We start from the raw sequence: 25,599 nt of genomic DNA, 5'->3' as shown, positions 1-25,599 counted from the left end.
TCAATCCCTGGTACCGGTAAAAATGAAAAAGACAAAAAAAAAAAAAAAAAAAAAAGTAGATTTATCATTGCCTTATTGAGCTGGATTTAAGGGGCCAGATCTAATAAGAAAAAGCACAACACAAACTTTCACAAGTAGGTAGTCATTGAGTTACAAAAACATTTTTTGTTGCCCTTTACTTCATCAATTAGAACAGCGAGTGAGGGGATTAGAAAGAGAAGGCTGGAAGAGAATAAAGTTCACGTAAGACAATAGTGATGGAGGAAAAAATTTAAAAGTCATTGAACATTTAAAAAATTTAAAAGTCATTTAAAAGTACATTGAAGCAATGTAACACTAGGAGATGAGCCATTGAAGAGAAGTTTTCAGCCCACATCTTTCAACCTAGACGGGTTACATTTCCCTTAAAACTATTATTATTATTACTATATTTATTTTTTTCGGTACCAGGGATTGAATTCAACACCTCGCACTTGCCACGCAGGTACTTATGCCACTGAGCTTAAATACCCGGCCCTCTTAAAACTATTGAGCTGCCATTATGAATTCTACAAGCTGCCTATTTTATGGTACTATCTCTGCTCAGCATAATTCTAAACGGTATACTTTTTGTCCTAGTTCAAGTTCTTTTTCTGTTTCCCTATATTTCCCTATATTTCTGTTTCCCTATATTTCCCTATATCTCTATATATCTAGAGATACCCTCGACTACTCATTAGATTTGTTTCTCTTAGGCAGTAGTTCAATTCCTCCGACCTTTGGTGATGGTGGAATAAACGAAACGTATGGAACACAAGCCATAATAAATATGCCTTCAAGAATCTTTTCAGTACTCAGTATGCAGGAGAGGACATGGTGGTAGCTATTCTGAGGGAAACCTCTAACGCGGGATGCTGCCGACATATTCGTGATGTCTGTGTGCACGTCGCAAACTGGGCAAACACATCTTAGGAGGGTTCTAGGCTCGCTGTCTACTGAGACGCGGTGTTCTGAGGCCCAGCTATGGTGCGCTGGGCGTCTCTACTTCCGGCCCCGCCTCGCGCTCGTAGTTGCTAGGAGACGTGATGTCACCGGAAGCAAGGCCTGGGATAGGCTGAGGTGAGGGGAAGCCTCTCCCCCTCGGCAACCCCGGCGCCCGCTGCTGGCTCTCCAGCTGTCTGTAGGCCCGGGGGTAAGGGTCCGAGCAAGAGAGCAGGTCCTGACCCCGCCCGCGCACCCGCGCTCCCGCCTGCCCTGCGCTCCTGCTGACACCAGCCGTCCCGGCCAGGGCTACCGGTGCTCTGGCCAACGGGCACAGTTCTCTCAGCCGGCGCTGCCTGCCACGTCCCCGTGCTTGGCCGCTGGCTCTGCGCGGCGGGTGACCTTTCTGAGCCCCGCGCGATGTGGACTCCCGGTTCCGGGCCGGCGCGATTTCCTCAGAGCCGCCGGCCCCGATTCGCGCCGCTCTTGCCGCCGCTCTGGCTCCTGCTTCTGGTGGCCGTGGGGCCGGCGCGAGGCTGGGAGAGCGGAGACCTGGAGTTGTTCGACTTGGTGGAGGAGGTGCAGCTTAACTTCTACCAGTTCCTCGGGGTGCAGCAGGTACGCGCGAGCGCGCAGGCGGGGCCGCGCAGGCGGCTCTGCCCGCTTCCTCCGCCGAGCCGCGCGGGAGGGCGGACGGGGCCTCGGGTTGGGCTTGGAGCTCATCGAGATCCCCTGAGTCTTTCGTAAGCACAGCCTGCCCCGACGCTGACCTCCCCAACCTCTAAGGTTCGAGTCTCAGGGACAGGCTGCACGGTGCCACCAGCCGGGGTGGTGGTGACACGTTCTTCTCGCTCTTGGCTTCCGGGAGATCCAGCCCCCTACAAAGAAGGCAAAGTGATGTTCCTCCCCTTTTACATCTACCTTTTCCTTTCCCGCCTCCACGAATATGAGAAAGTACCTGTGTGACACTCTCAGTTGTCATCTTTCCACTTACTTCCTTTCCGGGAAGCGAGGAATGCATTTTGGTTAGTGCCTGTGGCAGTAAGTTTTCTTAACCTTGCCTTTTTATAATCTTTTGAGCCTGTTAGATGGGAGTTCGTATCACAGTGTAGAAATCTGGAGGCATCTAAAACCTCTGCCGAGTTAGTCCCAGAACTCAGGAGAAACTAGGAAGATTTCAGGGCAATGCAGGTACTTCGGGTGTTGTTGGAGTACAAGATCAGTTTCTTTTTGCTTTGCTTTTCGCGGTGTTTCCTTTTCCTTTTTCAGCTTGAGACTTTACCTCATATAAGCCAATTACTTTTTTCCTTTGGTGCCCTCGAGGATACGGCCTTTGCCCTGTTGCTACAGGAATCCTAGTGTCAAGGAGAGGATGACATTTCACTGATTTCAGGATTATGGAGTGAACGACTTAGACTTACACACGATCCGATTGAGCCCATCAGACAATATTTTGAATAATTTTGGGGCTAAGAAAAAAAATTTAAAGTTTATCTATGGTTGTCACTTAAGCCAGACTTCACCTGACTAAATATGACATGCATACTGGTTATTATAAATTTGGATGAACTATTGGATTTTTAAATGAAAAATTGATTTTCAAGTACTGCATTTTCATTCTATTATTGGATATAAAAGTGTTAGAGTGTATTTGCATTTAAGTTGAGGAAGAACTCCATCTCCCACTTCAGAAGCTTGTGTGCAAAGAATTTTGTAATGACCAAGTGTCACCTAGTGTCATTTCCTGCCCATAAAGACAAATTGTACAGCATTTTCAGAGTAAATAGTGATGCAATATGTGTGCCAACAATGAAGCTGTATGTTTGAACACTAACTTTTCAGAATGCCTGTAATACTGAGAATAATTAGAATTCTCAGGAACGGTTAAAATTTGTTTGGGAGAGCCTTATACATAATTTATCTGAAAATCTTGAAGATACTTTCCATTTGGTCGTGGAAATTAAGCTGCTTTAAGAGAATACAGATATTGAAGAGTGGTGGTTTAAATTTTAGATTATGGGGGCTGGGAGTTTAGCTCAGCAGCATCTGCCTGGCAAGTACTAGGTCTCCAGTTCAATCCCCAGTACCTCCCCCTCAAAAAAATTTAGATTATGTAATCTAAGTCTGCACATGTACCACCGTAGAATTTTTGTTTCTTAAAAAAAGAATTTTCATTTATAATTCTAAGCAACTTACTTTGCAGTTAATGAAGCAGTGTAAACAACCAGGGCACTTAACTGTCTGAGTAAAGATGGGAAAATAAAGAAGCATAGATAACTGAGAAGATTCTTTGTTGAGGGAGAATTTGAAAAGAATCTAGAAAATTATTTTAATCTGTGTTTCTCTGCCTAGCTGTGTTGAATTTGGAAAGAAAGTCAGAAGGAACTTTATTTTGTGTAAGCAGAGAAATGAATTGGAATAAGCTCTTTACTTTGAGTCTTAACTTTATTGGACAACTTTCAAGGATCCAGACATTTACTAGAGACAAATGCAGCTTGTTTAAGGTCCTTCATGTGTAATTTTTCAAGCAAGAACCTATTACTTGGGGACTAGCCCAACACTCTGGAACAGAACAAAGTAGGTAGGCAGCTCACAGTGGTACCCTGGCTCTATGTTGTGGTCAGTTTTATTGTTCATTCAACAGAGATTTATTTGATGTCTGCTGGATTTTAATCACTTAGAGTTAGTCTTAATATAAAACAAAACCCACAACCCCATGTAACAGTTTAGTAGGGAAAACATATAAACTGTAAATATTAGATGGTCACAGAAGGCCTCTGAATGAAGTTAGGGAAAAAGCCATGTGGATGCTTGTGTCCTGTTCTGTTTGGATTGCTTATAACAATATATCATAAACTAGATAGCTTTTCAACAACAGAAATTTATTTCTTATAGTCCAGGAAACTAAGAAGTCCAAGGGTGAGTACTGGCAGATTCTGTGTCTAATGAAGGCCTTCTGGCTTATAGATGATATTTTCTTGCTGTGTCCTTTCAGCAGCAAAGGTCAAGGCAGCTCTCTGGAGCTTCTTTTGCATTAGCATGCTAGGGATCTACCTTATGACCTAAGCAACCCCATATGCCCTGTCACATTAGGGATTACGACTGAACATGAATTTTGAAGAAACTCAGATATTCAGATGGTAGCATGGTGGAGGAATTTCTTTTTTTTTGTTTGTTTTTTTAACCCTGGATTGAACTCACAACCTAGTGCTTGCCAGGCAGGCGCTTATGCCTATGCCGCTGAGCTAAATAAATCCCCAGTCAAGGAGGAATTTCAAAGAAGTGCAGAGGCCTTGGAGCAGAAGCGTGCTTTAGTGTTTGAGAAATAGCAAGGGAGCCCATGTAGTTGCAGCAGAGTGACTGAGGAAGATGGTAATAGGTGAACTCAGAGGCACAGGCAGTAAGGAACGAGCATGTAGGGTATTGCAGGTCATTATAAGGATTTTGGCCTTTTTTTTAGAAGTAAGTTGGAAAACCAGTGGAGACATGGTTGTTGAAGAGAAGAGATGCTTCATTTGACTTAATTTTCAAAACCGTAGTTTTATTTTGTTAAGCTTAGTGCAAAAGGTATTAGTTACTTAGAGGAATAATTGTAGCATAGCGTGTAGAATAAACTTGAGTGGTCATGTGGAGGTGGTATAAAGTGGTTGGATTCTGAATTTAATGTGAACATAGAACTGACAGGATTTTATGGATGGTTTAAATGTGGGATGTAAGAGAAAAAGAGAAATCAAAGAGAATGCTAAAGGGTATTGTCTAAAGTACTTTAAAACCTGGAAAGATGTAGCTGCCATTTATTGAGTTGAGGAAGTCTGGAATAAAGTCTGGTTGAGGGAAAATCAGGAATTTGGGGAAATACTAAATATTTAGTATCTGTTTAGCATTCAAATGGAGCTGGCATGTACGTATTTGGTTATTCAAGTCTGGGGACCCAGGGGCAGGAAAGCATGGCCCCTGGGAAAGCATGGCTCCCTCTCTGTGCTCTGTAATTGGAATAACCCAGGACTTTTAGGACATTGATTAGGTTACCCCCTGGCTTTATGACTTTAAGCACAGGACAGATAGTATCTTTCTTGTTTATTTACTTTACAATTAGGCACATACTGGACACTTAAATATTTACTGAATGAAATAATGTATTATAACTAAAACTAAACAAGTAGTTGCTTGACAGTTTTTAACTCCATAGGTCACATTTATGCTTGACCTTCTACAGCCCTTTTAAGCAAAGGAATCTCTTTTCATGTATTTTAAGTTGATTCTAGAAGTCTAGAAAGGCACTCCAGAAGTCTTTGGGGAAGGGTTGAATATAGACAGCATGTTAGTGGCTCAGTCTGTCAGTGCCATTTATGTATCCATAGGACATTCCACTTTAGATACTGCATTTTTTTCAGAGGAGTATGGAGATAAGGAAAATGAAAAGCGGAGAGGAAAAAAGATATGCTATGGAAAGATCTTTTGTTAGTAACTTCTGGGATCCCACATGATATTTATATTTTATCTAGCAACTCCTGCTAGACATTTATTTCTTGTGGAATCACTGGCAATTCTGGTTTCTTTGGTTTGTTTACTTTTTGGTACCAGGAGTCAAAACTTGCCAGGCAGGTGCTGTGCTGCTGAGCTACATCCCCTGGCCCTTTGTTTTGTTTTTTAGATTATCTTTTTGGCCATGACTTTCTTATACAGTACCATTTATAATGCAGTATTCTAACCAACAATAAATATTTCATTTAAAAATCTGAATTGAAATAATGATAACCTAAATTATCTTAAATGTTGTAGTATTTTCTTTATGCTAAAGTGATGGTAATCTTAAGGATGCCAGTCAGTCATTACAAATTCTTACCATTTATAAAGCTTAAAAATGTTCTTCAAAATCTTTATTTTTAAGTAACTTTATCCAGTATTCAAAGAAATGCTAAATCTTGGTTAAGGGAAGAAAAGCTATTATTAAGTGACGTATGCTTGTAAAACATTTGGATTTTAATTTATTAAACTCTGTTAATAAGCCTTTTAAGATCTTTCATTTTGTATTTTCAGATATATAGAATGTATAAATGTATAGGATAGCAACCTTTTTAGGGAAAATGTTTCTAGCTAAAACCAAATACCTCTATAAAACAACTTAAAGGAAGACAGGTTTATTTTGGCTCACAGTTTGAAAGGTTTCTATCCATGATCAGCTGATGTCATTGCTTTAGGCCTATGATGAAGCAGAAACATTATGGTGGACAGGCAAGGCACAGGAAAACTGCCTACTTCATGGCAGCCAGGATGCAGAGATAGCCTGTACTGTTGACTTCCTCCATCTGTTTTTGTTCCATGTAAGCCCCCATCCTAATGGATGGTACTACTAACTAACTATGGACTGAGTCCCTCTAAACCATGAACTAAATTACAATTTCGCCTCTTTAGGTTGTGGATGTGAAGTATTGTGTCCCAGCAGTGGGAAAACTGATTAATCCAGAAAATTGGTGCCAGAGAAATAATGTTGTTGCTGTGATTGTACCTGACTGTGTAGTTTACATGCTTGTGGAATGGTTTACAGGAGGAGTTTGGAAGTGCTTGGAGAGGCAGCCTAGAGAAGCCCTAGAATGCTTTAAACAGAGTTTGATGGTTTATTCTGGGCAGAGTTCAGAAAACCTAGATGCTGAAAGGAATGTGGATGGTAAAAGTCAGGCTCAGGAGGTTTCAGTTGGGAACAAGTACTCCATTGGCAATTGGAGAGAGGCATGTTTGTTACACTGTGACAGAAAATATGTCTGCATTTTGCCCATGAGACTGAAACTTTGCTGGGGATTGAAATTAAGGGTTGTGGACTAATTTATCTGGTACAGGAAAATTTAAGAAAGCCTAACATTCAAGTTGTGGTATGATAACTGCTTTTAGCAAGATTTATACTGGGAATTGAGCAAAAGAAACAAACTGAAGATTTCAAAAAACTTAAATTTTGGCCCAGAAATAATCAGGTATGATGTTGGGACCCTGGCAGATATGATTGTTAGAGAGATTAGCACCATTAAAAAGAAACCAAGTGCTTTGTATGGGGGCCAGAAGAAAGATGCTTTGAGAGCATCTTAGAAATCAGCAAGACCCTTTCTGTGGTAGGTTTAGGAGTCTAAAAGTGCCAGCCTTTCATTTGAGAAGAGAGTCCTGGGATCCTTTCTCAAGGACTTTCTAGGAAATTGGTTCCCTGGGATTCATTTCACCATGCTCAGCCATCTAGGCACTCAAGAAACCACTGTAGCCATGGTCCAAAGAGATCTGGCTGTTGCTTGAGCTGGTGGCAGACCTTAGTAATATCCATGTGATGCCATCTTTACTAGTTCACATAATGCAAGAGTTGTAGAGTGAGGCAAGTACTATCTAGATTTCAAAGGAAGGCGTGAGAGGGCAGTGCATGAAGCTGTGGAGTGAAGCTAAAGATGCAGCAAAGACTCCAAAACACTGGAGATGCCAGTTATGTGGAATGTCATCCAAGGAAAGCTGCAGCTGAGTGGAGCCCGCCTGAGAGAGGATGTGTGACTGCCACCAGCAAGTCCAGGGTTGGGGCCACCCCTGCTCTTTGGAGCTCACATTTTACCCGCATATACACCGGGTGCTGGCTATGGGATTTAATGTTTGCCCTGATGATCAGTCTTGCTTTGGTCTGATTCTTTTCTGTTCAGTATTCCTCCTTGGAATGGTAATGTTTACCCTGTGCCATTGTACCTTAGGATTATGGAACTTGCTTTTGATTTTTACAGAGGTTCATAGCTAAGAGATTGAGTTTTGAAAGAGACTTAGAGTTGGACTTTTGAAAACTGTTGGATCTGTTGAGACTTTAAGGAGAGAATTATTGCGTGTCCAGTTGTATACAGGATAGTTGTATTATCTTAGGTAGAATTATGAATATGTTCTTGTCTTTATTTGGCAATTAAGTATGGCTTAAGGAGATGTGGTTTGAGTATGAAGTTGGAGGGGGTTAGAAGTGGGGTGGTGTTGAGACCACTAATCCTGATACATGAGTTTCACTGGATAGGCCATGGAAGCATGGCCTTGGGTACTGTGTATGGTCCCTCTCCTTTCCTATGTGATGCTGTTCCCTTGCTCTGTATCTTGGCCTCCATGAACTAAGGAGCTTTGCTCTACCATCCCCTTCCCCCATGATATTCTTGCCTTGGAGCCACCTGTTGACTGAATCATTCTAGACTCTGAGTTAAATTAAAACTCTTCTCTTGGTTATGGTTGTTGGAGTATCCCAGTGATGGGAAAGTTAACCGAAGCAGTAACCTTCCAGTCATTTATCTTTTTACGTAGGAATGTCATGCATGCAGGTAGAGTAGAAGGAATACATCTTTAATTACATACATCTTTGCATCAAATTGGATTATCATAAAATTAGTTTACTTTTATTACATACACATAGCTACACAGTTAGTTAACAGAATTTGAGTTGTTATAATTAAAACTAAGAGTCTGAGATCAAGAATTAAATAAAGGGTTGGGGATTTAGCTCAGTGGCACTGTCTTGCAAGTGTGCGGTCGTGAGTTCAATTCCTGGTACCAATAAAAAAAATTTAAGTAAAGGATATGCCACAGTATAAACAGCAGTATTAAAATGAAAGGAAGCAGTATCAAAATGCCACTCACAACAAACGTTAGAATTCTAAAAGGCAGTACTTTCCTTAGTTAAGTAAATTCTGGAATACATATAACTCCTGATTGTAAGAGGCATAAAAGTCTTAAAAAGCTACATAAAACTGCAGTGGCAGTGCTGCAAATGAGTGAAGGCCAGAAGGAAAAAGATAACCATACTTGTTTATTGGGAAAGTCTGAACAGACCATAAAAACATTTTAGAGACTATTTGGAAATTTTGGGATCCATCGAAACTTAGCATTTCTAGCCAGTCCTTTATAATTTTTTTATACCATTAAAATACTGTATGTCACTATGGAAAGTATGTGTAATGTAGAAACACTGGAAATTGTGATTGTACTTGTGGTTATCCTCCAGTATTTTTTTTTATAGATCTCTATAGTAGAAAATAGATTTCCTGGGCTTAAAACATTAATTTAGATATCTGATAGAATTCAAATGAATGCCATGTTACGCAGTTCTGAAGCAGTAATGCAGAATGAATGGGTAACTTTTTGTATCACACCTTTGGAGGTATCTAAAATACAACTTTGCTGGGTGTGGTGGCACATGCCTGTCAATAATCCCAGCACTCAGGAAGCCTGAATTACAGTGAGACCCTGCCTCAAATATCCCCCCAATTTTTTTAAAACAGGAATTTAAGACACAATTTAGATTGATGTTGAAATTACTTACTGTGAAGAACCTCACAGTTTGAGTGCTACCATCTGCCAAAACATAATTAAAACTTGTTCTCAATTGCTTTCAAAGTCAGCAGCCTATTTTTCACATGATCTTCATTGCAGTAAATTTTTGCAAAGTTGGGTTTAATTCTTGACTATAGTTAATAGTCTTTTGGCACTAAATTTAACAACTAAATTAGGTTAGCAAAAGTGGGTAAATATAATTTGTATTCATAAATACATTTGAATATAAATTTCATGTAAGGTTCATGAAACAGAAGTTTTGAGCAATATGAACATGAAGTATGTCTATTACCTCATAAGGCAGTATTGGAGTAAATGACTTTTGAGAAAGTACAGAAAAATGCCTAAAGACAAATACAAGAGGTAATGGAGTAACATCTCCATCTTGTGGCCGTTTTTGGATATTGCCATTAAAAATGTTAATGGGTTGTATTTTCACAACTGTAGGCATAAGTAAGAATAAAATGTGAGACAGGTGAAAGTAAAATATGTGTGAGGTGTTTTTTACAGTACTTATAGGAATCTTTAAGACTGAGATTCTTATTTAAGATATTTGGTGAAAGTGTGTTAAGATAAAGATAGCCTCCCGGGTGCAGCCTTAATAGCCTTAACTAACGGTCTTAACACCAGTGTGCCTCACAACTAAGAGTTTTCTATGAAGTACCATTCATGAAAGAGATTGGAAAATCACTGCTCAGGTATGCCACTCTGATGTGCGTGTGTGTAATTATATAAGGTAAATTTGTGTTTGAGTATATTTTTTATGTATATATAAACATAAAATTGTCCTATAAAATCAGTCTTACCAAAATCTTTTATAAACTAAAACCGTTAGTTGGCTCTCACAGAAATAAAGGCATTGTTTAACATATGGATGAGACAGCCAAAGAAAGAATCAAAAAGTTTTGATGAAATTAGTATCTTTCAGTTACTTGATTACGTTAAGTTACTTGATTATTTACTTTCAGTTACTTGATTACCTACTGAAAGTAAGTGGCAGAATGATAATTATACATTACTACATTTTGCAATAACTGGGGAATACACTTGGCCTTCTGTATCTCACATTAACTGTGGATGGAAAATATTTGGGAAGAAACTTGTATCTTTTGTAAACATGTCCAGATTTTTCCCCTGTTATAATTTCCTAAATAATACAGTGTAACAACTATTTACATAGCATTTATATTGTAATAGATATTATAAATAATCTAGGATATAAGAGAGGAGAGGATGTGTGAGTTAAATTATATCCAAGTACTATCCTGTTTAAAAGGGGCTTGAGTATTTGCAGATTTTGGTATCTACAGGCATCCTGCAACCAGAATCAGCAAACTATAATGATCTGTAATCATCCTCTGTAGGAAGACAGTACAAATGGCTTTGGAATATTTTTAAAGTATGCAAATTCTTGATAATTTAAAGTAGTATTTTGTGACATTAGGAGATAAGAAATATTTCAGTTACAAATCTTGACTAATAGCTATTTCACATTTTTGACAGATGGCAGACTTTTTAGGTATGGATTCTTTAGAGCAATACTATGTGATGAGTTATGTAAGCTACTTTTAAACTTCAGTTTTTTTAGATGCCTCATTTAAAGACTTAAAAAACTAGTAAAATTAATATTAATAATATGGGCCAGGCGTGGTGGCTCACGCCTGTAATCCCAGCACTCAGGAGGCTGAGGCAGGAGGATCCTTGCGAGTTCGAGACCAGCCTAGGCTACAAAGTGAGCTCAAGGCCAGCCTGAACTGCATAGTGAGACCTTGTCTCAAAAAGACAAAAAAAAATATTAATAATATGTTGTATTTAAAGTATTTGTTTGTAGTCACAGTTGCCAAAATGTTAAATGATGGGGCTAGGAATGTACCTCAGTGGTAGGGTATTTCCCTTGGTATACTCACGACCCTGGATTTGCTCTTGTTATGGGGAAACTTTCTGTCAATTTGAGAGGTCTAGAAGGTTAACTAAGGCACTCAGAAGAGGGCCAGGGATTGGGAATGATGTGAGTACTACCCCTACCCTAGTGGGGTGGAGCAGGGTGGTGTAGCCTGCTTGCAATATAGGCAAGCAAAAGGGGCTTTGCTCTTCTCTTTTTGCTTTTGGTGTCTCCTGTTATCTTGAACTATTGCCCCTTACCATGCTACCCTGCCTTGGAGCCAACTGATTGTGGACTGAAACCTCCACAAACTGTGAGCTAAATATACCTTTCCTTCCTTAATTTCGGGAGTTGGGTATTTTGTCTCAGCAATGAGAGAAAAGTAACCAACACAACTCTCTGTACAGCCATGCACAAAAGAATTATTAGTGAGACATTTAATATTCTATCCTTTGTATTCATTCTTAAAACTCTGATGTGTATTATATACATATTATATACCTCATTTCCAATGCTAAATTTTATTGAAAATACACAATCTGTGTTGAGATTTATAAGATGTGTAGCTAACAAGTAAATTTTCATGTACCCAAATTGTATCAAACATGTTTAAAGTTTGAACTGCACTATTAGGTTTTGTTTTGTTTCTCTTTTTATCGGTACTAGGGATCGAACTCATGACCGCCTGCTTGCAAGGCAGGTACTTGTGCCGCTGAGCTAAATCCCCAGCCCCGAGTATTAGTTTTTAAAATTAAGTATGTTAATTACATTTTAAAATTGGGTTTCTCTGTTGTTGTAACACATTTCAAATATGGTTAAAAGACATTGGACAGTACATATTGGATGGCACAACTTTAGAGAACTAAGATTTCTGTGAAGATAGATCAGTTAACTATATTTGAGTAAAAATGATTGATTTCTACTTTGTTGGGGATTTAGCTTCTCGTTTTCTTTCTTTTGTGTTTTGATCCAGTGTAGTTTTTGTTGTTCTGCTTTTTAATTTTTTCTAATTCAGCAACGCACTGTCTTCCTGGTTGGTTAACTATACATTTTGACCTTTTTTTTTTTTTTTGTCTGTAAAGACAGTGGATATAAAGTTCATGCTGTTCTTCTAGGTACAGTGATATGGTTGTTTGAACTTCCATGCATAGCCTTATAAGGGTAGCTTCAGGAAATCAGTTTAATCCAAATTAGTCACTTACTTTTGCTGACTTTCCTGTAATATTTTACAATTCTGTGTTATTTATTAACTTAACATATTAGATCTTTATGCTTTGACTAATTGCTAGTGGTCCTACTTAGTAATTTTAATTGTGAATTTACCTCTTTTTATTATTCTTGTCTGACTTAATATATTGATAACTGTAAATATTCACTATATGCTCTGCTGGCATCCATTTTGATTATTGTAATATCTTTAAAAAGAGATGTCCAGATGCAGTTCATTTGTGTGCCAGTCTACCTGCTCTTTGTGATATCATCAGGGCTTACGAAGTCATCCTTTTTTCTAGCTGCTTGTGACACCTCTTCATCACTCTTAGTAAGGAATGCTTTCCTTTGGACTGAATTTTTAAATACCATTTCTTGCTTTTGCCTTCTTTAAGTTCATAATAAGCTAAGGAAAAGCAGTAGATCTTATTGTCAACTATTCTTATACCTACCTAGCTACAGTTATTTAAAATAGAATTGATACCAAAAAATTGAGATGTTAAAAATTTAGTTTGGGGGCTGGGGATTTAGCTCAGCGGCATAAGCGCCTGCCTTGCAAGCAGGCAGTTGTGAGTTCGATCCCTGGTAACGATAAAAAGCAAAAAGACCAAAAAAAAAAAAATTTTTTTTTTAGTTTGAGGGAAAAATGAGAAAAAAAATCTCCCAAAATTAAAGAGCCTGGAGTTAGAGAAGACCTCACCAATATCTACTTCCTTTTAGCTTGCTAAATTATGCCTAACATTAGGAGTTAGGAAACAACTTATTTAGGTTTTTGGATCATAATACTCAGTGGCAGTTTTATGCTTCTGTAAAGCTGAAGCCATAAGTCTGATATCTACTTTTAACTTCATTCACCATCTTCTTTGGTGTGTCTTTGAATGTATATGCCTTTATTTGTTGATTTCTCTGTAGGATTATTAAAATAACACAACAAAAAGAATACAAACAATTTAAGGAACTACTTGTCTGTATCATCTTTAGATGTATTTCAAGTCTCCTGTAGAGAAGACTCCTCATAATAGTTATAGTTGTCTTGGAAATACATTAAGCATGGTTTGAGGTTACTATAGATAATGCCTGGTACTCATCAAAGTCAGCAAAGGAAACTTCTGCAAGTTAGAAAAGTAAGATGATGAAACATGGACCACAAAACTAACTTAATTAGAAATACTCCGAGACATTGTTGTAGACTGTGTAACAGTTGTATGTCTGCTTTAAACCTGTCAGTACAATAGAAACATGTTGTTGCAAAAATGTGGTTGTAATGAGTTGTATATAGGTGATTAAACTGTAGAAATAATAATTTCTCTTTGATAATTGAAATACAATAGTCCTGTTGGTGGAATTTTTATTTTTGGGCTCATCTTGAGTGGAATTTCTCTCACATCTCCATTCATCTTTCATTGTGTGGCTTTTTAGTTGCTTTACTTTTTCTCAAGACACCTAGACACAGGAACTAGTTGGTACAGAGGCAGCTTAGGGCTCCCTCCTGAGGTTATATTAGGGCCATTGCAGATCTAGGCATTAACCCTATAGATAAATCTCTTGACCTGGTCTCAACTGTGGGGCCTAAACCATTGCCTCTTAACACCTCAGATATATAATATTTTATAAGCTGTGGCTTCCTTCACTGGTTTCGCACTTTTAACTATTTTTACCCGTTTCTGTTGGTAGAGATCCATAGTAACACCTGGTTTCAAGCATTAAGTCTGGCTCTGATCCCAGGCCTTTGTAGGAATATCCTCATTACTCCATAGAAGTCAAACTTCTGATTTCTTCTGTCTGCTGGTAGATACGGGGGCCAGTAGGCCTTAAACCCTACTTAGAGCTACAAGTTTTCACTTATTTTTGTCTGAAAAAATACTTACCTGATTTTTGACCTTGGGTGTAGTTCATGATTTTATGGTCTTACATTATGGTATATATTTTGAATGGGATTTGGGAGGAAATCCCTCAAATGCTTACACTGCTATTTTGACACTGAAATGTTTTGAAAAGATGCATTTCTCATACAATAATTATTTTACGGTTGAATTTCCTTTTCTTTAGAAATATTTTGTCACTTAGCTTCCAGAGGTATACAGCACAATCTATGTGTCTAGCAATATAAGAAGCTAATACTTAGGCATTACAAGGTACAGTGTACCATCCCAAACCCTGACTCTATCTGGCTACCATTCCCAGACAATCCAAGATTGGTAGTAAAACAGTCAAGGTATAGTTCTAAGTTAATCAGATCCTACACAGTTTTTTGTTTTTGTTTTTAATTATCGGTACCAGGGATCGAACTCACGACTGCCTGCTTGCAAGGCATGTTCTTATGCCGCGGAGCTGAATCCCCAGCCCCACAGTTTTGAATATAGTAATAAATATTATCTCAGAATGACGGACAGGACATATTACTAAGATGCACAGAGGAGAGCCCTGGGCTGTCTTGAAACTAGTCAGAAAAATATGCCAAATGGGAAGATAGATAATAATACTTAGATCATTATCAGGAAAACTATGGGAGAAATTAGTGGTTTGAAAATTAAATTATATGTAGATAACTGTATGTTGACCCTTCATAAATATATACCAGTCAGAAAATTCTTAAAAAAGACTCTTTTTTTCCCTGGGCCTAATAGCATTTAGTTATCTATAATCAGTCTTTAAAGGTTCACAAAGTAGAATACAGGACAGTTAGAGTTAAGCCTCATTGAAAATTGTTTTAATAATCATCTTGATGGACAATACTAGAAGAATTTCAGTGGATATTAGCTTCATAAGATTAAAAGTGATTTTTATTTGAAACTTTAAGCTGTTTTTAGTGTACATATTTGGGACATACTTTAAATGACTTATTTTAAGGAAAGAAGTATACAGTTCAGACTTTAAAAAGAAGATAAATTAAAGGCCCCTTCATTTTAGATTTAAAGAATTTAAATATTTTCATTTTATATACAATTGAGAAACATTTATTTTGTCACTGTTATATACCTGTAACACTGATTTACTAACCTAAGAGAAATCTTTAAATATAATATGGAAGACAACAGTGGAGTAATAATCTTTTTAAAGTCCATTTTCATTTAGAGGCAGTCATTATTTGTTCTAGTCATCTGCAGTAATGTTTTTCATCTTTGTTGTTACAGTAGAATATGCACAACTCTAGATTATGTTATGAAATTCTGATTACAGAGCCTACTTTTCATATTTATTCATTAGTTTTTTTATAACAGTAATAGTAAAAATTAAAAATAGAGTATAATAGGACATTTGAATCAATTATGATATGATCTCAATATAACAATCAGTGCAACAATATAGATAAAAATTACATTGTAACTTGCAAAAACATTTAGAGTTTAAGTACAGAAAATACAAATATCAAGTTATATTGCTGTTAGATTATAGTTTGGGAGAAATTTTGTGTACACAGACTAAAACAGAAACAAGTTATGAGAACAGTTTTATTTTTGGGACTGGTGGAGTTTCATTTAGGAATGAATATTTTATTTATAATGCAGGCTTTTGTAGGCCTTTGTAACCCTTTAAATGAATCTTAATGTTTGTCATGGTTTATGTCTGTGTCCCCCAGGCCTCATGAGTTTGCATTGTGTATTTATGATTGGTTCATTATCTAGTGCTTGGATTGATGGTGTCAGTGCTCCACCCACTTAGGGGTAGAGCCAGGATGTGATGTAATGGCAGGAAGAAGGTGTGTCTTGCTCTTTGCCGGTTCCTGTTTGCTGTTTGCAGGCCATGAACAGCAGTCCAGCCATGCCGGCCTGCCTGGGAGCCAACTGAGTGTGGACTCCAAAAACTGTAAGAAATAAACCTTTCCTTTCCCAACTTGGGCATCAGGTATTTTGTCTCAGCAACGAGCATAAAGTAACTAAGACAATGTTACTGATGTATACTGATATAAATTATGTTAGTTTGGAAAGAAGAAAGCTATACAAGTAATACAGTTGGATAAGCTAACAACATTTTCATTTTTCTGAACTAAATTGTATGTTTATTTTTAAGTAGCTTTTATATAATCTTTGAAAATTGTAAATGAGAAATTAAGAAATTATTTTTAGACTAAATTCATTTAATTCATATTATAGAAATGTTTAGTTCATTTAAAATATTTCAAAGTAATTTCTGATAATTATTTCAATGTATCAGAAGGTATTTTATAATTTCAGATGTTAGTCTAGGTCAAATGAGCTTTTTTTTTTTTAATTTTATTTAAGGAGAAAAAGAAAAAAAAACAAAAAGGGTGCAAGTTATACAGAATTTCAGAAAAAATAAACAGTACGAAATCACTAGTTTAAACGAGCTTTTTTACTTTGGCAACACATATCCTAAAATTGGGTCAAATGAAATAAAATTATAGCCTGTATTGAATAAAAGTGATTGTAAGTATAATTAAAATGAACTATGGGTATAAGTACATTTTGATGCACTAATAACCATGGCACCCTGGCCAAGAAAGCCAACTAGTAAGTCTTGAGATTGAGACGAGAGTTTGGTGCCTTTTATCTTTGTACAGTATTACCCATCAGAATCCTTTTATATATGCTGTCTCTTTAACTCAATATTGCTGATACTGCAGGACAACTGGTGACACTGCAGGCTCTTGTAACCTTTAAATCCTCACAGTGTTTATAGCTCAGAGTTGTGCCATCCAGTACTGTAACCACAAGACACAAAAGAGCTTCAGAGGACTTGAAATATGACTACGTAGGCTAAGAATATAAATTTTGTACTATAATTTTAATTACTATAAAATTAAATTTACAAAGCTGAAGGAATAGAAACTATTTTGCCATTAAACACAATTTTGTAAGACCACATTTTTACTTTGATCATAACAAATTCCACTTGTAAATTGAAATCTGCTATAAAAATATACACTGAATTTTGAAGTCTTAGTCTGAAAAAAAGTGTGACACATCTGAGGAATTTTTTAATATTGATTACATGTTGAAAAGATACTAGTCTGGATATTATTGGTTTAAATATAATCTATTCTTAAAATTAAATTTCCCTACTTTTCCATTTTTAAAGTGTAGCTACTAGAAAATGTAAACTTACACGTGACTCATCTATTTCTATTGGATAGTACTAGCTTACTGCAAGAATGGACAGACTCTGCCAGGCTCCTGGTTTGTGCCTAGTTTCAAACATTGGGCCCTAAACTGGGGGAGCAGGTATTCAGGTTGCCTAGCAGTACGAAAGATAATTGTTGAGTTTAGAGAAAAAACATTACAACTTTGATTTAACTATTCTTTAAATTTTTATGCTTTTATATGTTTTGTCATATAGCATGTATTAGTGTAGTAACACTACATATAAATTAGAATATGTTGATAGGTCAAATTAAAATATAAAAATTAAGCATTTTTCCTGATGAGACTTTTTTCTAAAATACCAGGAATTGAACTCAGGACCTTGTGCTTGCCAGGCAGGCACTGTGTTGCTGAGCTATAGTCCCGGGCCATTTGAGGCATTTTTAATCTATATCATTTCAGGTTTTTAATTGTTATCTTTTCTTTTTGCCTTGGAATATTTTTTATACTATTAACTATACCTAAAATTTCTTCTGACTCCTGAAGTACCCTACGAGTGCTTTTATAAGATTATAGTAAACTTAATTGCCTTTTGTTTTTCTTTTCACGGTGGTAAAATATGCATAACGTTTTGACAATTTTGAAAATTAATTGGCATTAAGTACATTTACAGCATTGCGTGCATTGTCAGTATGTATTTCTAGAACTTTTCCGTCATCGCAAACGGAAATTCTATTACCATTAGACAATAACTTACCCTCTCCTCCTCCTTTCCAGCCCCTGAAAACCTCTAATCTACTTTTCTGTCTCTCTGAATTTGCTTATTCTAGGCAGCTCATATAAACACAATTATACATTACTGTATTTGTCTTTTCAGGCCTGGTTTATTTCAGTTTTCAGTGTCTTAATGTTCATCAGTGTTATGTCTCGGAGTTTCTTTCCTTTTGAAGCTGAGTAACATAGCATTATATGTATATGCTGCTTTGTCCATTTATCTGTTGATGGACATTTAGGTTCTCATCTTTTTCTACTATAAATAATGCTGCTATGAACATTGATGCACAAGTATCTGGTTGAGCCTGTGCTTTCAGTTCTTTGGGGTATAGACCTGGAGGTGGAATTCTTCATTTAATTTTTTGATGTGCTCTCAAACTTTCCCATAGCAGCTGCGTGATTTCACTTTCCTACCAGCAATGCAAAAGAGTTTGAATTTCTCCATATCCTTGCCAGTAATTTTATACACACGTGTGTATTATGCATACATATACCACATATATATAGTCTTACTGAACTTTTCCCCCACTGTGACAAAACACCTGGGATGAACAGTAGTGCAAAAGGAAGAAAAGTTTATTTTGGCTTAGAATTTCCGTGGTTCTAGTGTGGCTGCTTAGCTCTTTTGCACTTTTGCCTGTGATGGGACAGGATATCATGTTGGGGTGTGCATGGCACAGGAAGCTGTGGACCTCATTAGTGGCCAGGAAGCTGAGAGGGGAGAGAGAGAGAGAGAGAGAGAGAGAGAGAGAGAGAGAGAGAGAGAGAAGGAGAGAGGAGAGAGAGGGAAGGAGAGAGGAGAGGAGAAGAAAAGAGAGGAGAGGGAGAGAGGGAGAGAAGGGCTGGGGTTCCATTGTTATCTAATTTCCTTACACTGGGCTCCACCTCCTGAAAATTCTGTACCTTCCAGTAGTACCACAAGCTGGCGACCAAGTACAAACGTGGGCTTTTGGAGGTATGGTTAAGATCCGAAACAACGAAGTACTGTGTGTTCTGATTTGCATTTCCCAATGGTTAGCGATGGTGAGCATCTTCATGTGGTTATTGGTCCTTTTGGTATTTGTTTCTATTGAGGTTCTTTGCCTGTTTTTAATTGGATCAATTTTGTTGTTAGGAGTAATTTACATATTCTGGCTAAGCATCCCTCATTTTGGATAGAGGATTTACAATTTTTTTCTCTCATCCTGTGGGTTATCTTTTCATTCTCTTAATACTAATCTTTGATGCATAAAAGTTTTTCATTGTGATGAAATATATTTTTTCTTTGTTTTTCTAATAAAAAAATCATTGCCAAATCAGATATCGTGAAGTTTTTCCATGTTTCATTTGAAGAATTTTGTCATTTTAGTTGGTATATTTAGATGTTCAGTACATTTTGAGTTAATTTTTGTATATGGTGTTAAGTGTCAAAACTAGAGCAAAAAAAGAAAGAAAAGAAAAATGAAAAAGAAAGGAAAAAACAGAAAAAGAATTTTTAATCAGGAACTGTTGCAGTAGAGGTAAAGAGAGCTCTATGGAGAGCTCATCTCTATTTTGAATACAACATGGAGAATAGGAATTTAGTCAAACAGTAGAGTCAGTGGCTGAAAAAGTGTAAAACAGGAGGCATTTTGGAAAACAATTTAGCAAGATTTTTTTTCCATAGGCAGGCCAGGCTGATCAGTTGTTGCCTGAGAAAGGGTGGTAACTGAGCAGTTTGGTCAGATACATTGAGAGTGATCACTGGAAACAGTGAAGGGAATTCTAGCCAAACTGATGTAGAAGTCTTGCTAAAATTGGGTGTTGTAAGAGGGGAAATCCAAAGGTCATGGCCCAGTTCTGAAGTGATTTTATGGAGCCTGACTAAAGTTGGCATAGGAGAGAGTCTTTGTGAAAAGTAAGAGTTTCCATTCTTTTATTTTTATTTTTGCAATGTGGAAGGTAGAATCCAGGGCTCTTGCACGCTAGGCAAGCACTGTACCTCTAAGTTATATCCTCAACTCCTATTCACTCTTATATACAGATACACAGTTCCTCCAGCACTATTTGCTAAAAAGATGAATTGCTTTTAAAATATGTATTACTTACCCTTTAAGTATCTCTAAGTAAATATTTTATTTCCACTTTATCCAGTGATAAAATTGAATTTCATAGCCTCCTTAGGGTCATCAACTAGTAAGTGGTGGCACCTGTCAAACTCAACAGTTGCTATATATTACTTATTATTAAGTGCTACCTGTTACTTAAACTACTATATGATATGGTAATCTCATTATTGAGTATTTATCCAAAGGAACTGAAATCAGTATGTCAGACATCTGCATATTTATTGCAGCATCGTTCACAGTAGCAAAGAGGTGGAATCACACCAGCTCATCAGTAGGTCAATGAATAAAGCAAATTTGCTATGGGAAAATATTCAGTGATAGAAAGAATGATTTTCTGTCATTTGTAATAACATGACTGGAACTGTGCTAAGTGGAATAAGTCAGGCCTAGAAAAACATCCATGTTTCCACTATGGGGAAGCTTATGGCTAATTTGAGAAGTGAAGAATAAAATATTGGATACCAGACAGAGCCTTGGAAGAATGTGGGAGAAGAGGTATAAAGAGCCTCTGGTTAATAGGTTATAGGGTACATTTGGATAGGTGGAGTAACTTCTAATATTTTGTGGCACAGTAAGAAGACTATGGTTTACAGTAATTAATTGACTATTTCACAATAACTAGTAGAAAGGATTTTGCATGTTCCTAACATAAGGAAATGATAAGCCAGGCATGGTGGTGCACACCTGTAATTCCAGCACTCAGAAGGCTGAGGCAGGAAGATTGCCATGAGTTTGAGGCCAGCCTGGACTACAGAAGTGAGGTCAAGGCCAGCTTGCATAGCAAGACTTTGTCTCAAAAAAAAAAAAAAAAAAAAAAAAAAAAAAAATATATATATATATATATATATATATGATAATATTGCCAGTAACATTGTAAGAGGAATACTGACAGCTGGGTAAGATGGTACACTCCTGTACTCTCAGCACTTGAGAGGCCAAGGCACAATTGCTATGAGTTCAAGGGTTCAAGATCAGCCTGAACTACATAGGGAGATAATAACAAAAAGAAGAGAGATAATGAAATACTGAGTTTTTAAAAGGGGATCTACATTATTTATACTACTTATTTCTCAGAGTTCACTAAAGAGAAAAATTTGTGCTGGTATTGTTTGGACAATTAAATGCAGATACCTTGTGCTCTGGATGAATGATTTGGGGATGACAATGTGCAGTGTATGTATTTGCTTCGATTGATGTGTTTTGAAATTTTGTTGTTTTTTTCTTCTACTTCTTTTTTTTTTCTTTTTATCCTTAAAAAAAAGAGATTTGGAAAAAATAGAAATAAAAGGGAATCTACAAATACAGTAGGGATTCTGGGAATTTTGATCAAAGAGGAACACATGTAATATGAACAGACTAAGGACACATATGATCACTGACCCCAAATACTAGACTTAAAAGAGTTCTCAGCCAGGCATTGTGGTACATGTCTGTAATCCTAATACTCAGGAGCTTGAGACAGGAGGATCATTGTGAGTTTGATGCCAGCCTGGGCTACATAAACAAATTCAAGGCCAGCTTGCACTATGTAGTGAGACTTTGTCTCAAAAAAAAACACAAACAAACAAATAACCCCACCAAAAGTCCTGGGCACAGAAAGCTTTGATTATTATCAGAAACAATGAAGGAGTTAAAAGCCTAAAACAAACAGCTTAGAGAATTTGAAAAAAAAGATATTTAATAAGATTTTATCCATTACACTGTAGCCTGACTCACTTGCAGAAAGTTTCATTAGTAACTGCTGAAAAAAAATGAATGTAAATGAAGGAATCTCCTTTACTAGTTTTCTGTATTTAATTTGTTTTATTTCTTCTTTAGACCAGAACCAAGTTGCAGGTGTTTATTCTGAAACACCATGTATGGAAAACCACTATACCAGCAACTACTTACCATTTATAGAAGGCACATCTAGACTTGTATTTTTTTAAGGTCTTCATATAGTACTGAGACTTTGTGTTTAATTGCAAGAAAACTTGTCTCTAATCATCTTTTGAAAAGATTAGTGTATATGGGGGGCAATCAAGTTGAATTCACACAACTTCTGCATCATAAGGACATGATTCCACCATTTACTATTTATATATAAAGTAATTTAAGTTTAAAAAGGGCATGCTGAATCGGTAACTAACCTGGAGTAAGCTGAATAAGTGATTGTTAGTATGTGTGCCCCTCTGAGAGTGTTTATTCAGAGCTGATATTTCCTCCAGAATTTCTGATAACATGGTATAAACATATTGTTTGTTGAATATACAGAGTGTTTGGATAAATGTAGCTTCATGATGTAGTCATTAAAGAATATTTTAGGCCAGGCGTGGTGGTATACACGGGATGCTGAGGCAGGAGGATCACTGTGAGTCTGAGATCAGCCTGGGCTACAAAGTAAGCCCAAAACTAGCCTGAACTGCATAGCAAGACCTTGATTTAAAACAAAAAGACAAAAAGAAAAAGAAGAGTGTGTTGGATCCCTGGACCTTGTAGAGGCTCTTTGCAGTAGTAGTTCTGTCTATGTTTTTAGTCTTTTCTTTCTCTCTTTTTCTTGTGTCTGTTTATATTACTTAATCTATTCTATTAGCCCTGACCCATGTGCTAGGTATGAAATCTTTGAAAGAAAGGATATTATTCCTGTTCTCTATGAACAGGAAATAATTTGAAAGCATTGCAAACCAAAATAAAATCAACGGGCTGCTATGTGTTGTCTAGAATGCTAGGGCTGATTGTGCTGTCCAGTAGCATTGTGTAGTTTACTAAAAACATTTCTATTTAAGATACTGCTTACTTCTCCTGCACCTGCCTCTATCTTAACCAGGTTGTGAACCTGTCTTTTTTACTTGTTAACTGATAGTCTCACTTTACTGAACAGAGAGGATTTCTGAATTCTATTCATTCATTTTGTCATTATATACTTTATCAGTGTTATTTTATTAGCATATCAGTATACTACAAAGTCTTGCTTCAAGAAAAAATGGAAAGATATGGTGATGTATACCTGTCATTCTAGTATTCTAGGAGGCTGAGGCAGGAAAGTCACACATTTGAGCCCAACAAGACCTTATGTCAGAAAAAAGCATAAAAATGGACGGGGGATATAGCTCAGTAGAAATGCCTGCTAGTAAATACTAGCAAATACTGCTAATACATACATGCATACTTAAGTTTATTCTTATAGAGTTTGCATGTTGTATAGCTCTCTGTTCAAATTACTCCTAGATGGCAGGTGGCTAGGAAACACTTTGGTACTTCTTGAATAGCATATTACTTATAAAAATTATTAAGAAAAATATCTGCTTATATATTTGGTTGATTGGGAATGAGAAAGATAAAAGAAATTTGAAACAGCAGAAGATTTTTTAGGAAGAAAATTACTGAAGTTTATCCAAATTATTAAAAAAAAAACCCAAATGTTCCTACATGGAGAAGAGACATCTCCATTTAATTTAAAAACCAAAACCACAACCTTCTTTTGCAGTTAAATATTATCTAAGCATTGGTTTGATACAAGAAAATAGAAAACTGTCTTGTGTATGGATTTTTCCTTGTCACTTTGAGAGAAATTGTTTTCCTGAGAATTTTTATATTAACTAATATCATCTTTTCCAAAGAGAGAAAAGATTTAATATTCAAAAGGTAGAGAAGTGGATTGAGAGTGATATAGAGATCTTATGTGGAAATGTAAGCCTCCTGGTTCTTATTGTATTGGGTGTATTAAGATGTTTTGTTTGACGACTTCCGGGGGAACATGGCGGATCGATAACAGCAGCTATGGAGGCTCTCTGAGACAGTCAGCTTAGAATCCAGGAATGATGCAGTGTGAGAAGTCCTAAGCAAGGGGACATATACCCTGCCGACCCAGGAACAAACTAAGCTGAGAGAAACCAACTGGAAATGCAATCCCAGTGCTATAACTGGAACAGATAAAATCTCAGCACCAAAGCTCCTGCTCCGCTGCTACGTCTGAATTGGCATGACAGGGACAGAGACGCGAAAGCTCTGAGAGTGGGAATTGGCGAACACAGTTGAGAGCTGGACTGGCAGGGAGCCCTGCATCGATCTGCAGTGAATGAGAGGAACAGGGACCCCTCCATAGATAAGGAGGCTCCAACAGAGGACATTCTGGGACTGGGCAGACTAGCCAGAACAGGATGCTGCAGTGACTTTAGTCACATATTCCCCTCTCAAGTGGGATTGGTGGGGAGTGCTTGGCCTGGGTGACGCCACGGACTAAGACCCAGTAGGCTAGCCCAAACCAGGTCCCAGGGCCTGGCAGTGCACCCTAACAGTGAAAGTCTTCAGTAGGTTGACTGACCTGGAGGGGAGGGCCCAGCAGAGGCTGCCCAGGTCTGTGTCTCCCTATTACACTGCAGTGGGTGGGGAACACCTATCCGATGGATTCAAACAAACTTACCGACAAAGAAAGAAACTGGGCCTCCTGTATACACTTGTATGGAAGGAACAAAAAGTATGGGAAGAGGGAGCAACAAGAAAGGGTCCTAAGTCCCCAATTCTGAGAACACTGATCCAGGAAAGGTAAATGCAAAGGAGAATGAGGACAGAAAACATGCAATATCAGACACGGCACCAATAGACATAAAGTGATATCTCTGGGGCCTCATAGGCAAGTTCAAAAGTGAAGTATTTAATGAAGTAAAGCAAGATATAAGTATAATAGTTAGAGAAATGCTAAGCACTGCCCAAGAAGGTGGAATGGAAGAACAGAAAAAAAGGGGAGAATTGTTTGGTGGAGAAAATAGAGAAAACATAGAATACATGAAGCAGGTTCAAAGAGATTACCAAAAAACTAAAAACTCTATTGAAAGCTGGCATAACAGCTAAGTATAGATTATCTGAACTGGATGACAGATTTGTAATGTGGGAGCATGAAATGAAAAACTTCTTAAAAATAACAAGGAAACAAACAGCAATAATACAAAGGCTAGAAGATGATAAGAGGATTTATAACTTAAGAATTAAGAACGTAAAAGAAGAAGTAGGGACACAAACAAATGAACTATAAAGGCTATTTACAGAAATAATCCAGGAGAATTTCCCTAATTTAGCAAAAGGTAAAGATACACAGATGTATGAGGCATACAGGACCCCAGCCAACTACAACCCAAACAGAACTACACCCGGGCATATGATAATCAAAATTCCAGAAAGCTAATATAAGAACAGAATATTAAAAGCTGTCAGAGACAAGAAACAGATCACTTACAAAGGGAACACTCATCAGAATTACAGCAGACTTCTCGGCACAAACCATCAAATCACGAAGAGTGTGGGGGGAAATAATTCAAACTTTGAAAGATAATAACCTCCAGCC

At 37.2% G+C, this 25,599-nt stretch overlaps 1 protein-coding gene across 3 annotated transcripts in view; it reads left to right on the top strand.

Moving 5' to 3' along the window:
• The first annotated feature begins 769 nt into the window (after positions 1–769).
• Dnajc1 (DnaJ heat shock protein family (Hsp40) member C1) overlaps positions 770–25,599 on the top strand; it is a 200,852-nt gene continuing 176,022 nt past the window's right edge. For all 3 annotated transcript variants that reach the window (XM_063237927.1, XM_003463883.4, XM_013145999.3), the window contains exon 1: positions 770–1,578. In XM_063237927.1, the coding sequence (XP_063093997.1) occupies positions 1,381–1,578 (198 nt within the window). In that variant the 5' untranslated portion in view covers positions 770–1,380. The remainder of the gene's footprint in view (positions 1,579–25,599) is intronic.

Source organism: Cavia porcellus, unplaced genomic scaffold (assembly GCF_034190915.1).
Source record: "Cavia porcellus strain 051 isolate PalLab524CR breed Dunkin Hartley unplaced genomic scaffold, mCavPor4.1 scaffold_27, whole genome shotgun sequence".
NCBI classification, from domain to species: Eukaryota; Metazoa; Chordata; class Mammalia; order Rodentia; family Caviidae; genus Cavia; species Cavia porcellus.
Note: the sequence above shows the minus strand (reverse complement) of the source record. Positions and strands in the feature narration are given on the sequence as shown.